Below are 16666 nucleotides of genomic sequence, written 5' to 3'. Positions count from 1 at the left end.
TAAATTTAATAAGAAAAAATAGATGACAAGCAATAAAATTCAATACAGCAAAAATGACAAAGTCCAGACACTTCTGTTTGAAGACTCTGGTCCCTCTACATACATAAGGGAATATGGTGGTGGTTCCCAAATTTTGGTGCACACAAGAATCACCTGGGAAACTTAAAAATCCCCACGCTCAGGTCATATCTCAAACCACTTAAATCAGAATGTCTGTGGATGAGAGAAGCAGGCATCAGTATTCTGTAAAGATCCCAAGTGATTCTAATACGACCAAAATTCGGGAACCACTAGAAATATGGATTTTCAGTACATGTTTATTCTTAAAAGTTTTGTTTAGGTTCCTCTTGGGGCAATGAGTTCCCTTTCTCAGAAGGTGTTCAGATAAAAGATAGAACATGTGCTTGGTGAAAATATTACATAAGGTATTCTAGACATGAAATTTTCAAGTTTTTATTTTGGCTGATTTTTAAAAATCAGTGACATCCTTTGTTCAAATAAAACCTTGCTTGAAAATGATATAAATGAAACAGATAAAAGCTGAGTTGTTCTGGGTGAATGACTCATCTTTATCGAGCACTTATTATATGCAGAGTGCTAATTTTAAGAGTTTTTTTTTAAAACAATCTTCAGAACAACTCTATGATGTAGGTACTATTATTATCCCAACTTTATAGATAAGGAGACTGAGGCTTAGAATGGCCTAGAGTTGTAAATTAAAAAAATGATAAAGGTGAGATCTGAACCAAGGGGGTTCACTCTCACTGTGCTAAACTGCTTCTGAGATACTCTAGAATTTTAGCAGGGAGTATCATTATCATATTTGCATTTAAGAAACATCCCTTCAGAAACTACAGAGTATATAGAAGACATTCAAATATTTATTGAATTGTTGAGTAATCTGGAAAAGATGAGAAGGTAAATTGGGAGACCAGTTGTCCAGGCTATTACTTACAAGTGAATACTTGGTAATTATTAAAAGTGTTATTAAAAACATGGACACTGGAGAATGATAAGGGGAGAAGATTGAGAAAAGGATACACATACAGAATTACCTCAATTATGTAAGAAATAATATATATGAAAAAAGAAACTAAAATGTTAATAGTGATTATATCCCAGAACTATGGGTGACTTAGTTTCATCTAGATTTTTTTTGTGTTTTCAACATTTCATATAATGAAAATATATTAACTTTTTTCTGATTATAAAAGCATTTTTTTTAAAGGTCGCTACAACAGCCCAGGCAGGAAATGATGAGGGCTTGAAATAGAATAACAGCAGGGAGGACAGCTAAAAAAGGGTAGAATAGAGAGAGGGAAAATAACAAATTCAATGGCCAATAGGCTATGACAGAAGGGGGGATCAAGAATGACTCCTAGGTTTTTAACATTGGCAATTGAGCAGATGGCCATGACAGTCACAGAAATAGGAGGAAGAAGAACAGGTTTTTGGGAAAAGGAGATGAATTTTACTTTTATTAGGTGGAGTTTCAAGTGCCTGGTCAACATCCAGATAGAGATGTTAGTGTAGGATGAAAACAAGAGTGTAGATTCAGGGAATAAAGTTGGATTAGAAAAAAAAAAAAAGATTTAAAAATTCAGATACAGATGGCAATTAAAAACAGATAAAAGCATGTGGTAAGAGGATCATTAAAGAAATAACCAGGGGAAACTTTTTAAAAATTGAATAAATTATTGATAAACTTCTGTTATCTGATTAAACTATACTTTTAAATTTAATACATCAATCATGATCAATTTTATAAGAAGTTATATATAAATTAAACTGGGGAATTCCCTGGTGGTCCACCAATTAGGACTCCGCACTTCAACTGCAGGGGGCCCGGGTTCGATCCCTGGTGGGGGAACTAAGATCCCGCAAGCTGCGCAGCTTGGCCATAAATAAATAAAAATAAACTAAACTGACTTCAGCTTCACAAAGGGGGAAAAAAATGTTTTCAATGTTCCCTGAAACTTCAGTTAATAAAATAAATAATAAGGAAGTATTTTTGTCTTTATCCCCAGTGGTTTCACGAAAGTCCTAAAAGTGGATTCTCAGTTGGCCTGAGTCCTCTGAGGCACATTTGGTTCCAGGTAAAAATTATATTCCTTGAAGTTTTATGAAATCACATAAATAACACCCAATCACATAAATTACCTTTCTCTAATGACTACTCCCTCCAGTCTTGACCAGATTCTCTTCTAATATGACCTGGTCTCTTTTCATTTTTTTTCTTTATTCCACACCAGCAATCAGAAAAGTTTAGTATACAAATAACCTAGCTACCAAATAACTTATCCAAACACTCCTTTTAAGCCCCAACTGATATTTTCAGGACCACCAAAATGTTCCACAGGTGCTTACTCTAATCCCCTATTCACGCCATCATTCCCAGTTTAAAGGTCATTAGATTGTACTTAAACATCTCCACTGAACAGAACTCAATCTGAAATAATTCCAGAAGAATCTCCAAAGAAGCCTCCCTGGGCCTTCTCTCTACAGCTTTTCCCCACAGTGCCAATTAGTGTGGCTTCTCCTTCTGTTAGTGTCTGAACACTTCACAAATTGAAGCTCTCCACTGAGTTCAAGACTGGGAACTTAGGGCCACATAATTTTAAAACTGGAAAAGTCTTCTGACATCATCTAGGTCTAGCCTTCATTTTATAGATGAGGAAACTATGGTTCAGTCTATAAATGACTTGCTCAAGGCTGTAGTTAGACAATGAAAAAGCTAGAGACCCAAGTCTCTATACCCCTAGAATAGTACATTAAATGCTTTCCCAGGTAATAAACTCCAGACATTTCATTGGATCTCTAAAATCACAGTTGCATTTGATTACTAATAAATTCAGACCGAGGGTATGGGTATGAGTAAGGGAGGAGTAAGATACTGGAGACCCAGTGCTTCCAACCACTTGTTGCTGGAAGTATATCCTAGTATGACAATGAAAGAGTCAAATTCATCTTGTTAAGAATAATGTACTATTATCTAGACTTTAGGTAATGTTAATGATTCAATTTATTTTATATTTATACTCCATTATCTCCAGAAAAGACTTGAGATAGCTTACATAATTAAGCCCCAAATAAGACAGAACTACAATGATTCAATTAAATAACCAAGTGGTAATTCTCCAAAAATGAGTTGCTAAATTAGGTTTTTAAATCCCTAAGAGTACGAGTACAAGGATAGGGAAGGAAGACAGTGGAGAAAAAAAAGTCAGTACTATTTGTCACTTCAAGAGATGGCATTAATATACTCAGAATTCCTGAAGTCTATTTAGAAGTGATATTTAAAGGTCAGCAGGAAACATGGAAATAATTAGTGATGCTTCTGTACTGACACTGAAAACATGCTGCAGAAAAATTCTTAATTTGTAAAGATGATATATAATCTTGTAAATTAACAACTAAGTATCAGCCCTGATATACCAAAGTAAAGAATGTAAGAAGACAGAAGGATTTCAGGAAAATAAAGTATACTGAAACACTTTCTTAACAGATGTGCCAAAAATAAAGCTCACATAAACATTTCATAGAAAAGTCATGAGCCCTTTGGGATCTGAATGGAAAGTGCCTAACAAGGTTGAGAATTTCTCACAACTGAGAAAGACTAACAAATTTTCTTCCAGGCTCTCTTCTGGGAAAGAGTAGTGTCTAAAGGAATGATATATCAGTTATTCAACATTTCAATTTTTCTCCCAAGTAATGCCATGCAATTCCATGCCTTGAAAAGAAAAACTGTTACCTGAGCACCACTACAATTGGACTTTCACTTCCAGTTATGACCATTAACCCCTTCCAGATCATTAGTGCCGAGGAGACAATCATTCCAAAATTTAGGACTTGATAATAGAGCTGTAAGAACAAGAGAAGAGATCAGATCCATAATTATCCTCGCCTAGGAAAGCACTGAGTAGTATCAATTTTAAAGTTTTAAGTAGTACTATTAGGGCACCTGAAGTTCTAAGAAACTCTTTAAAATACTGTAATAATTACACCATCAGCATCCCAGAACATCCCCACCCACTCACCCAAAGAACCCTGCCGTTTTGTTCGCTAAAACACATTACATTTATATAACATTATTTTCAGAACTTTTCACATAAATTATTTCATTTGGGCTTCACGATCATTCAGCTTAAATTCAATCACATACATGACACATACCAGCCAACAGCAACATACCTCTGCTTCTAAACTCTAATACTTACTTTTCTACAATACTTATCCCTTGATAATTATGGGCTATTCAATGACATTTAACTTGACCCCTCATTTTACAGCTGAGGAAACTTAGTCTCAGAAAGGAAATGACTTATCAAAGTCATACAGCTTGTCAGTCACATCGTTAGGACTTGAAGGCCAGCCTTATGTCCTACAAAACTTACACTGCTCAACAAATTGTAAAATTCTATGACTTAAATAAGCAAATATAATACTAGAAAGGTATTTCAAGTGAGGGAAATATATGAGCTAATTGTGTTGGACTAATGCTGGATAATGAATAAAAGTAGAGAGGATGAGTGGACACCATGGCAGATAGTTCAGGGGAGGAAAAGATGGTGCTGGAGAGCAGTGACAGAAATCTGAAAAAGCATATTAAGCTCAGATTATGAAGACCCTTGAATGTACGACCGAAAATGTGAACTTAAAAAGACAGTCATAAAATAAAGTGAAAAAATAAAAGTTTCAAAAATATGTCCAATGTAAGTTCACTTCTGTCATTTTAAAAAATATATATGCTGGGACCTCCCTGGCAGTCCAGTGATTAAGACTCCACGCTTCCACTGCAGGGGGCACAGGTCACGGGTTCAATCCCTGGTCGGGGACTAAGATCCCGCATGCCGTGTGGTGCGGCAAAAAAAAAAAAAAAAAAAAAAAAAAATTTATATATATATATATATATATATATATATATATATATGCACATACACATGTATATATGAGCATATGGGCATTCTACAGGACAACTGTTACAGTCTTCAAAAATTCAATGTCATGAAAATAAAGGTGGGGGACTGGAATAAAGAGACATAATAACCAAATGTAACGCATAAACTCTGGTTAGATCTTGGTTCAAAAGAACAAAATGCATATAAGAAAAAACCCTAACTATAAAAGACATTTTGGGGTCAATTGGGGAAACTCAAGTTATGACTTAAATGATACTAGGAAATTAGTGCTAATTTTCTTACATATGATAATGGTATTGTGGTATGTAGGACACTGTCACTCGTAAGAGATGCATGCTTAGCAGTAATTAGCTAGTAGTAGTAGTTAGGGGTGAACTGTCATATCTGCAATTTGTTTCAAAGGATTCAGAAAAAATTATATATATATATATATATATATATATATATACGTGCACACACACACACCCCCCCCCCACATACACATAAGTACATACAGAGCAAATATGGAAAAATGTTAAAAACTGTTAAACCTGTGATAGCTTACAGGTGTTTGCTGTACTATTCTTTCAAGCTTTCTTTTTTTTTTAGCTTTATTGAGGTATAACTGACAAATAAAATTGTTAAGATATTTAAAGAGTACAATGTGATGATTTGATATACCTTGTGAAAGAATTCCCCCAAGTTAATTAACACATTCATCACCTCACGTATTTACTTCTTTTTTTTCTTGGGGGAGGGGGTGATACCTTTCAATTTTTCTTATTTTTTAAAGTATAGACAAAACTGGAAGAAAATAAACTGGTTACACCTGGGGTTACAATACCAGGCAATTTTGTTTCATTTGTTTATCCACATTTTCTTCTTTTCTCCTTTTTAAATTAATTTTTATTTTTATCAAAAGATTACATACACAGTCAAGAAATATATATAATTAAAAAAAAACCCGTGCATATCCTGGCCATGGCAGGCCACCCCCAGCAATCATTTTCATCTCTTTTAGCTATTTTACCCTCATCCTTCTAAAAATTAATTGCTTCTCTTTTCATAAATTTGGAACATCATCTATAAACTATTTATTATGATGAGGATTTTAGCTCTCTTATACCATTTTCTATTTTTTCCCCTGCAATTAACCTGTTTTTCCTGCATACTCTAAAAAAAGATTTCAGGTTGCATATTATTATAAACGTATAGTTAATCTCTGGATGCACACACAAGAAACTGGGGACAATGGCTGCCTTTGGAAAGAGGAACTGGAACTCAAGGTGGAAGGAAAATTCTTTCCAATATATATGCATCATGTTTTTTAAGTTCTTACTAAAGGCAAGTATCACCTATTCAAAAATAAGTTGTTTAGGTTTTTTTTCTTAAGTCCATGTTAATGGCCAGAACATATTTCCAATGAAGTATGACATACTCTATCAACATAACATCATGCACACAGGAAGAAAGAAAATATGGACGTTTTCTTACGGACACTCAGAAATACCTGCTGTTCTTTGAGTAATATAGTAATATGAGTACACAGGTGTGATGTGAAACCTAGTTTGACACTCCCATTTATGGTAAGAAAACTGAGGCACAGCGAAGCTAAGTGATGCACTCATGGCTGCACAGCTCTTGGCAGGCAGAGGAGCAACTAAAACTTAGATCTCCTAAATTCCATCTCAAGATGGTAGCTTTTTTGTTTTTTTTAATAGATCTTTATTGGAGTATAATTGCTTCAAAATACTGTTAGTTTCTGTTGCACAACAAAGCAAATCAGCCATTTGCATACACGTCTCCATATCCCCTCCCTCTTGAGCCTCCCTCTCATCCTCCCTATCCCACCCCTCTAGGTCATCGAAAAGCACCAAGCCGATTTCCCTGTGCTATGCTGCTTCCCACCAGCCAACTATTTTACATTCCGTACTGTATATATGTCGATGCTACTCTCACGTCACTCCAGCTTCACCCTCCCACCCCATGTCCTCCAGTCCATTTTCTATGTCTACCTCTTTATTCCTGCCCTGCAACTAGGTTCATCAGTACCTTTTTTTTTTTTAGATTCCATATATATTTGTTAGCATATGGTATTTCTTTTTCTCTTTCTGACTTACTTCACTCCGTATGACAGACTCTAGGTCCATCCACCTAACTACAAATAACTCAATAACTCTTTTTATGGCTGAGTAATATTCCATCGTATATATGTGCAACATCTTTATCCATTCAGCTGTCAATGGACATTTATGTTGCTTCCATGTCCTGGCTATTGTAAATAGTGCTGCAATGAACACTGTGGTACATATCTTTTTCTGAATTATGGTTTTCTCAGGGTATATGCCCAGTAGTGGGATTGCTGGGTCATATGGTAGTTCTATTTTTCGTTTTTTAAGGAAACTCCATACTGTTTTTCATAGTGGTTGTATCAATTTACATCACCACCAACAGTGCAAGAGGGTTCCCTTTTCACCACACCCTTTCCATCATTTATTGTTTCTAGATTTTTTGATAATGGCCATTCTGACCAGCGTGAAGTGATACCTCACTGTAGTTTTGATTTGCACTTCTCTAATAATTAGTGATGTTGAGCATCTTTTCATGTGCCTCTTGGTCATCTGTATGTCTTCCTTGGTGAACTGTCTACTGAGGTCTTTCGCCCATTTTTTAACTGGATAGTTTTTTTGATATTGTGTTCCATGAGTTGTTTGTGTATTTTGGAGATTAATCCGTAGTCTGTTGTTTCATTTGCAAATATTTTCTCCCATTCTGAGGGTTGTCTTTTTTGTCTTGTTTATGGTTTCCTTTGCTGAGAAAAAGCTTATAAGTTTAATTAAGTCCCATTTGTTTATTTTTGATTTTATTTCCATTACTCTAGGAGGTGGGTCAAAAAAGATCTTGCTGTAGTTTATGTCAAAGAGTGTTTTTCCTATGTTTTCCTCTAAGAGTTTTATAGTGCCTGGTCTTTCGTTTAAGTCTTTAATCCATTTGGAGTTTATTTTTGTGTATGGTGTTAGGGAGTGTTCTAATTTCATTCTTTTACATGCAGCTGTCCAGTTTTCCCAGCACCACTTATTGAACAGGCTCTCTTTTCTCCACTGTATGTTTTTGCCTCTTTTGTTGTAAATTAGGTGCCCATATGTGCACAGGTTTATCTGGCCATTCTGTCTTGTACCACTGATCTATATTTGTTTTTGTGCCAGTACCATACTGCCTTGATTACTGTAGCTTTGTGGTATAGTTTGAAGTCGGGGAGCCTGATTCCTGCAACTGCATTTTTCTTTCTCAAGAATGCTTTGGTTATTCGGGGTCTTCTGTGTTTCCATACGAATTGTAAAATTTTTTGTTCTAATTCTGTGAAGAATGCCATTGGTAGTTTGATAGAGATTGCACTGAATCGGTAGATTGCCTTGGGTAGTATGGTCATTTTCACAATATTGATTCTTCCAATCCAAGAACATGGTCTATTTCTCCATCTGTTTATGTCATCTTTGATTTCTTTCATCAGTGTCTTATACTTTTCTGAGTACAAGTCTTTTCGCCTCCTTAGGCAGGTTTATTCCCTAAGTATTTTATTCTTTTTGTTGCAATGGTAAATGGGAGTGTTTCCTTAATTTCTCTGATTTTTCGTTGTTGGTGTATAGGAATGCCAGAGATTTCTGTGCATGAATTTTGTATCCTGCAACCTTACCAAATTCACTGATTAGCTCTAGGAGTTTTCTGGTGGCATCTTTAGGATTTTCTATGTATAATGTCATCAGCAAACAGAGACAGTTTTACTTCTTCTTTTCCAGTTTGTATTCCTTTTATTTCTTTTTCTTCTCTGATTGCTGTGGCTAAGACTTACAAAACTATGTTGAATAAGAGTGGTGAGAGTGGACATCCTTGAATTGTTCATATGGTTTTTATCCTTCAGTTCGTTAATGTGGTGTATCACACTGATTGATTTGCATATATTGAAGAATCCTTGCATCCCTGGGATAAATCCCACTTGATCATGGTGTATGACCCTTTTAATGTGCTGTTGGGTTCTGTTTGCTAGTATTTTGTTCAGGATTTTTGCATCTATGTTCATCAGTGATACTGGTCTATAATTTTCTTTTTTTGTGATATCTTTTTCTGGTTTTGGTATCAGGGTGATGGTGGCTTCGTAGAATGAATTTGGGAGTGTTTCTCCCTGTGCAATTTTTGGGAAGAGTTTGAGAAGTATCAGTGTTAGGTCTTCTCTAAATGTTTGATAGAATTCGCCTGTGAAGCCATCTGGTCCTGGACTTCTGTTTGTTGGAAGATTTTTAATTACGGTTTCTATTTCATTACTTGTGATAGGTCTGTTTATATTTTCTAATTCTTCCTGGTTCAGTCTTGGAAAGTTGTACCTTTCCAAGAATTTGTCCATTTCTTCGTGGCTGTCCATTTTATTGGCATATAGTTGTCTGTAGTAGTCTCTTATAATCCTTTGTATTTCTGTAGTGTCAGGTGTGATTTCTCCTTTTTCATTTCTAATTTTATTGATTTGTGTCCTCTCCCTTTTTTTCTAGATGAGTCTAAGGGTTTATCAATTTTGTTTATCTTCTTAAAGAACCAGCTTTTAGTTTTATTGATCTTTGCTATTGTTTTCTTCGTTTCTATTTATTTCTGCTCTGATCTTTATGATTTCTTTCCTTCTACTGACTTTGGGTTTTCCTTGTTCTTCTTTCCCTAGTTGTTTTAAGTGTAGAGTTTATTTGAGATTTTTCTTATTTCTTGAGGTGAGGTTGTATTGCTATAAACTTCCCTTAGAACTCCTTTTGCTGTGTCCCACAGGTTTTGGGTCGTTGTATTTTCATTGTCATTTGTTTCTATGTATTTTTTTATTTCTTCTTTGATTTCTTCAGCGATCTCTTGGCTATTTAGTAGCACACTGTTTAGCCTCCATGTATTTGTGTTTTTTACAGTTTTTTCCCTGTAATTGATTTCCAATCTCATAGTGTTGTGGTCAGAAAAGATGCGTGATACTATTTCAATTTTCTTAAATTTACTGAGGCTTGATTTGTGACCCAAGATGTGATCTATCCTGGAGAATGTTCCAAGTGCACTTGAAAAGAAAGTGTATTCTGCCACTTTTGGGTGGAATGTTCTATAAATGTCAATTAGATCTACCTGGTCTATTGTGTCATTTAAAGCTTGTGTTTCCTTATTTTCTGTTTGGATGATCTGTCCATTGGTGTAACTGGGGTGTTAAAGTCCCCTACTATTATTGTGTTACTGTCGATTTCTCCTTTCATGGTTGTTAGCATTTGCCTTATGTATTGAGGTGCTCCTATGTTGGGTGCATAAACATTTATGATTGTTATATCTTCTTCTTGGATTGATCCCTTGATCATTATGTAGTATCCCTCCTTATCTCTTGTAACAGTCTTTATTTTAAAGTCTATTTTATCTGATATGAGTATTGCTACTCCAGCTTTCTTTTGATTTCCATTTGCATGGAATATCTTTTTCCATCCCTTCACTTTCAGTCTGTATGTGTCCCTAGGTCTGAAGTGGGTCTCTTGCAGACAGCATATATATGGGTCTTGTTTTCGTATCCATTCAGCCAGTCTGTGTCTTTTGGTTGGGGCATTTAATCCATTTGCATTCAAGGTTATTATCGATATGAATGTTCCTATTACCATTTTCTTAATTGTTCTCGGGTTGTTTTTGTGGGTCTTTTTCTTCTCTTGTGTTTCCCGCTTAGAGAAGTTTCTTCAGCATTTGTTGTAAAGCTGGTTTGGTGGTGCTGAATTCTCTTAGCTTCTGCTTGTCTGAAAAGCTTTTGACTCCTCCATCGAATCTGAATGACATCCTTGCTGGGTAGAGTAATCTTGGTTGTAGGTTTTTCTGTTTCATCAGTTTAAGTATATCCTGCCACTCCCTTCTTTTTTTTTTTTTTAATTTTATTTATTTACTTGTTTTTGAAATTTATCTATTACTTTATACAGCAGGTTCTTATTAGTTATCCATTTTATACATATTAGTGTATATATGTCAATCTCAATCTCCCAATTCATCACACCACCACCACCCCCCGCCACTTTCCCCCCTTGGTGTCACCCCCTGCCACTAGGACTTCTAAAACTATGTTGAATAGTAGTGGTGAGTGGACATCCTTCTCTTGTTCCTGATCTTAGAGGAAATGCTTTCAGTTTTTCACCACTGAGGATGACGTTTGCTGTGGGTTTGTCGTATATGGCCTTTATTAGGTTGAGGTAGGTTCCCTCTATGCCCACTTTCTGGAGAGTTTTTATCATAAATGGGTGTTGAATTTTGTAAAAAGCTTTTTCTGCATCTATCGAGATGATCATATGGTTTTTATTCTTCAATTTGTTAATATGGTGTATCACACTGATTGATCTGCGTATATTGAAGAATCCTTGCATCCCTGGGATAAATCCCATTTGATCATGGTGTATGCTCCTTTTAATGTGTTGCTGGATTCTGTTTGCTAGTATTTTGTTGAGGATTTTTGCATCTATATTCATCAGTGATATTGGTCCGTAATTTTCTTTTTTTGTAGTATCTTTGTCTGGTTTTGGTATCAGGGTGATGGTGGCCTCACAGAATGAGTTTGGGAGTGTCCTTTCCTCTGCAATTTTTTGGAAGAGTATGAGAAGGATGGGTGTTAGCTCTTCTCTAAATGTTTGATAGAATTCACCTGTGAAGCCATCTGGTCCTGGACTTTTATTTGCTGGAAGATTTTAAATCACAATTTCAATTTCATTACTTGTGACTGGTCTGTTCATATTTTCTATTTCTTCCTGGTTCAGTCTTGGAAGGTTAAACCTTTCTAAGAATTTGTCCATTTCTTCCAGGTTGTCCATTTTTTTGGCATAGAGTTGCTTGTAGTAGTCTCTCAGGACGCTTTGTATTGCTGTGGTGTCTCTTGTAACGTCTCCTTTTTCATTTCTAATTTTATTGATTTGTGTCCTCTCCCTCTTTTTCTTGATGAATCTGGCTAATGGTTTGTCAATTTTGTTTATCTTCTCAAAGAACCAACTTTTAGTTTTATTGATCTTTGCTATTGTTTTCTCTGTTTCTATTTCATTTATTTCTGCTCTGATCTTTATGATTTATTTCCTTCTGCCAACTTTGGGTTTTGTTTGTTCTTCTTTCTCTAGTTCCTTTAGGTGTAAGGTTAGATTGTTTACTTGAGATATTTCTTGTTTCTTGAGGTAGGCTTGTATAGCTATAAACTTTCCTCTTAGAACTGCTTTTGCTGCATCCCATAGGTTTTGGATCACCGTGTTCTCATTGTCATTTGTCTCTAGGTATTTTTTGATTTCCTCTTTGATTTCTTCAGTGATCTCTTCGTTATTTAGTAATGTATTGTTTCGCCTCCATGTGTTTGTGTTTTTTACGTTTTTTTCCCTGTAATTGATTTCTAATCTCATAGCGTTGTGGCCAGAAAAAATGCTTGATATAATTTCAATTTTCTTAAATTTACTGAGGCTTGATTTGTGACCCAAGATGTGATGTATCCTGGAGAGTGTTCCATGCGCACTTGAGAAGAAAGTGTAATCTGCTGTTTTTGGATGGAATGTCCTATAAATATCAATTAAATCTATCTGGTCTATTGTGTCATTTAAAGCTTCTGTTTCCTTATTTATTTTCTGTTTGGATGATCTGCCCATTGGTGTAAGTGAGATGCTAAAGTCCCCCACTATTATTGTGTTGCTGTCGATTTCCTCTTTTATAGCTGTTAGCAGTTGCCTTAGGTATTGAGGTGCTCCTATGTTGGGTGCATATATATTTATAACTGTTATATCTTCTTCTTGGATTGATCCCCGGATCATTACGTAGCGTCCTTCCTTGTCTCTTGTAACAGTCTCTACTTTAAAGTCTATTTTATCTGATATGAGTATTGCTACTCCAGCTTTCTTTTAATTTCCATTTGCATGGAATACCTTTTTCCATCCCTTCACTTTCAGTCTGTATGTGTCCCTAGGTCTGAAGTGGGTCTCTTGTAGACAGCATATAGATGGGTCTTGTTTTTGTATCCATTCAGCAAGCCTGTGTCTTTTGGTTGGAGCATTTAATCCATTCACGTTTGAGGTAATTATCGATATGTGTGTTCTTATTACCATTTTCTTAATTGTTTTGGGTTTGTTTTTGTTTTTGTAGGTCCTTTTCTTCTCTTGTGTTTCCCACTTAGAGAAGTTCCTTTAGCATTTGTTGTAGAGCTGGTTTGGTGGTGTTGAATTCTCTTAGCTTTTGCTTGTCTGTAAAGCTTTTGATTTCTCCATCGAATCTGAATGAGATCCTTGCCAGGTAGAGTAATCTTGGTTGTAGGTTCTTCCCTTTCATCACTTTAAGTATATCATGCCACTCCCTTCTGGCTTGTGGAGTTTCTGCTGAGAAATCAGCTGTTAACTTTATGGGAGTTCTCTTGTATGTTATTTGTCGTTTTTCCCTTGCTGCTTTCAATAATTTTTCTTTGTCTTTAATTTTTGCCAATTTGATTACTATGTGTCTCAGCGTGTTTCTCCTTGGGTTTATCCTGTATGGGACTCTCTGTGCTTCCTGGACTTAGGTGGCTATTTCCTTTCCCATGTTAGGGAAGTTTTCGACTATAATCTCTTCAAATATTTTCTCTGGTCCTTTCTCTCTCTCTTCTCCTTCTGGGACCCCTATAATGTGAATGTTGTTGCGTTTAATGTTGTCCCAGAGGTCTCTTAGGCTGTCTTCATTTCTTTTCATTCTTTTTTCTTCATTCTTTTCCACACCAGTGAATTCCACCATTCTGTCCTCCAGGTAACTTATCCGTTCTTCTGCCTCAGTTATTCTGCTTTTGATTCCTTCTAATGTATTTTTCATTTGTTATTGTGTTGTTCATCTCTGTTTGTTTGTTTTTTAATTATTCAATGTCTTTGTTAAACATTTCTTGCATCTTCTCGATCTTTGCCTCAATTCTTTTTCCAAGGTCCTGGATCATCTTCAGTATCGTTATTCTGAATTCTCTTTCTGGAAGGTTGCCTATCTCCACTTCAGTTAGTTGTTTTTCTGGGGTTTTATCTTGTTCCTTTATCTGATACATAGCCCTCTGCCTTTTCATCTTGTCTATCTTTTTATGAATGTGGTTTTTGTTCCACAGGCTGCAGGAATGTAGTTCTTGCTTCTGCTGTCTGCCCTCTCCTGCCACTCCCTTCTGGCCTGCAGAGTTTCCGCTGAAAAATCAGCTGATAACCTTATGGGGTTTCCCTGGTATGTTATTTGTTGCTTTTCCCTGGCTGCTTTTAATATTTTTTCTTTGAATTTAATTTTTGTTAGTTTGATTAATATGTGTCTTGGTGTGTTTTTCCTAGGGTATATACTCTATGGGACTCTCTGTGCTTCCTGGACTTGGGTGACTATTTCCTTTCCCATGTTAGGGAAGTTTTCAACGATAATCTCTTCAAATATTTTCTCAGACCCTTTCTTTTTCTCTCCTTCTTCTGGGACCCCTATAATTCGAATGTTGGTGCGTTTAGTGTTGTCCCAGAGGTCTCTGAGATTGTCTTCAATTCTTTTCATTCTTTTTTCTTTATTCTGCTCCTCCGCAGTTATTTCCACCACTTTGCCTTCCAGCTCACTTATTCGTTCTTCTGCCTCAGTTATTCTGTTATTGATTCCTTCTAGTGTATTCTTCATTTCAGTTATTGTGTTGTTCATCTTGGTTTGTTTGTCCTTTAGTTCGTCTAGATCTTTGTTAAACATTTCTTGTATTTCCTCAGTCCATGCCTCCATTCTATTTCCGAGATTCTGGATCATCTTTACTGTCATTACTCTGAATTCTTTTCCAGGTGGATTGTCTATTTCCTCTTCATTTATTTGGTCTTGTAGGGTTTTTTTTTTTTTTTTTTTTTTTATGGCTGTGTTGGGTCTTCGTTTCTGTGCAAGGGCTTTCTCCAGTTGTGGTGAGCGGGAGCCACTCTTCATCGCGGTGCGCGGGCCTCTCACTGTCGCGGCCTCTGTTGTTGCAGAGCACAGGCTCCAGACGCGCAGGCTCAGTAATTGTGGCTCACGGGCCCAGTTGCTCCACACCATGTGGGATCTTCCCAGACCAGGGCTCGAACCCATGTCCCCTGCATTGGCAGGCAGATTCTCAACCACTGCGCCACCAGGGAAGCCCGGTCTTGTAGGTTTTTACCTTGCTCCTTCATCTGTGACATATTTTTTTCCATCTAATTTTTTTTTTTTTTTTTTTTTGTGAGTGGCATTGTGTTCCTGTCTTACTGGTTGTTTGGCCTGAGGCTTCCAACACTGGGGTTTGTAGGCTATTGGGTAGAGCTGGGTCTTGGTGCTGAGATGAGGAACTCCATGAGACCTCACTCTGATGAATATTCCCTGGAGTCTGAGGTTCTCTTGTTAGTCCAGTGGTTCAGACTCAGAGTCCCACTGCAGGAGCTTCAGCCGGACCCTGGGCTCATGAACCAAGATCCCGCAAGCCGCCTGAGGCGTAGAAAAAAAAACAAAAAAGAAACAAACAAAAAACCGAAAAACAATAACAAAGTAAAAAATAAAATTAGACTAGGAACCTAATAGATACGTTAGGAAGAATATAAAAGTAAAAGTATAGATGAATCAACAACCAGAAGGTACATCAATACCACAATAGTAAAAAAGAGGAGGGGAAAAAGAAAAAGGGGGGGGAGGCCTTGGCTGTGGAGGGCAGGGCCTAAGCAGGGGCGAGGTTTGGGCGGTGGGTGGGGCCAATGCTCAGGACCCACAGGGCTGGAAAAGGCCCTGGGGGCTGTGGGGGGTGGGGCTCAGGCTCAAGGAACAGAAGGGTCCCAGGCGTGCCCCCACCTCTGGTCTCAGAGGGCAGGGGCCTCACCTGGGAGCCCAGCAGGCTCCCTGGGCTTGAGCGGGTAGGGCAATTCCCCTCCGCTCCTCTCTTGCTCCTCCTAGAGGGCCCCTCCCACCTGCCTCTCCTGATCTCCCGGGCCTCCCTCATATGCCCTCAAGGACCCACGTGGCCTGGAGGGGGCTTTGGAGAGCAGGGGACCGGCCTGGGAGCTCAGCAGGCTCCCTGTGCCTGGGTGGGCAGGGCAATCGCCCTCCACTCCTCTCCTGCTCTCTCCGGGGGCCCCTTCTGCCTGCCTCTCTTGATCTCTCCAGCCTCAGGGGTGCTGATCCTGTCTGGCCTCCACTTCTCCTCCCCCCTCAGTCCCCCTACATCCTACCGGTTCACTTTGGGGTTCCTTCCGTCTCCTTGGGCATCAGAGTCCCCCACCAGCAGCTGGCAGGCACCCTAGTTGTAGGGAGATGCTAACTCCACGTCTTCCCACACCGCCATCTTGACTCCACCTCAAGATGATAGCTTTTTAAAAGACAAAAAGTGGTCTTTTTATTCCAAAGACAGAGTTGAGGAAGTAGAGTGGCAGAGGCTAAAAGTAGGAAAACTAGCTTCTAAGAAGTGATTATGGTCAACCTGTGGATCAGCAGTCAGGAATTCAGCTAAAGGCTCTATTTTCCAAACTTCCCATGCTAAAAAAGCCATCTACAGTACTGGTTAGGACAATAGATTATGGGCCCCGATCTAGAATCACTGAAGGAAGGGCTGTGGGATTCCATAAAAACTACAAAATATAGTTTCATGATTCCTTATTTAACATCCTTGGGGGTCAGAAATGCTTCGTAACTCAGAATTGGCCAGATTTTGAAAAGGTAACATACCATATAGCACATAACACCCCAAGCAGGCAATATCCCATAATCAACCATATTAATATTTCTCCAGCAAAACATAAAAAATTCACAGTGAAATA

General features: G+C 37.5%; 1 protein-coding gene across 4 annotated transcripts in view; it reads right to left on the bottom strand.

The window, feature by feature from the left end:
* The window catches only part of SEC11A (SEC11 homolog A, signal peptidase complex subunit), a 52653-nt gene that overhangs the window by 17116 nt on the left and 18871 nt on the right, over positions 1-16666 (bottom strand). For 3 of the 4 annotated variants that reach the window (XM_061181752.1, XM_061181755.1, XM_061181753.1), the window contains exon 2: positions 3752-3861. In XM_061181752.1, coding sequence (XP_061037735.1) covers positions 3752-3861 — 110 coding nt within the window. Of the gene's footprint in view, positions 1-3751; positions 3862-16081; positions 16197-16666 lie in introns of those variants that run through there. The other variant, XM_061181754.1, reaches the window with a different exon arrangement.

This window comes from Eubalaena glacialis, chromosome 2, assembly GCF_028564815.1.
Source record: "Eubalaena glacialis isolate mEubGla1 chromosome 2, mEubGla1.1.hap2.+ XY, whole genome shotgun sequence".
NCBI classification, from domain to species: Eukaryota; Metazoa; Chordata; class Mammalia; order Artiodactyla; family Balaenidae; genus Eubalaena; species Eubalaena glacialis.
This window is presented reverse-complemented; position numbering and strand designations above follow the sequence as displayed.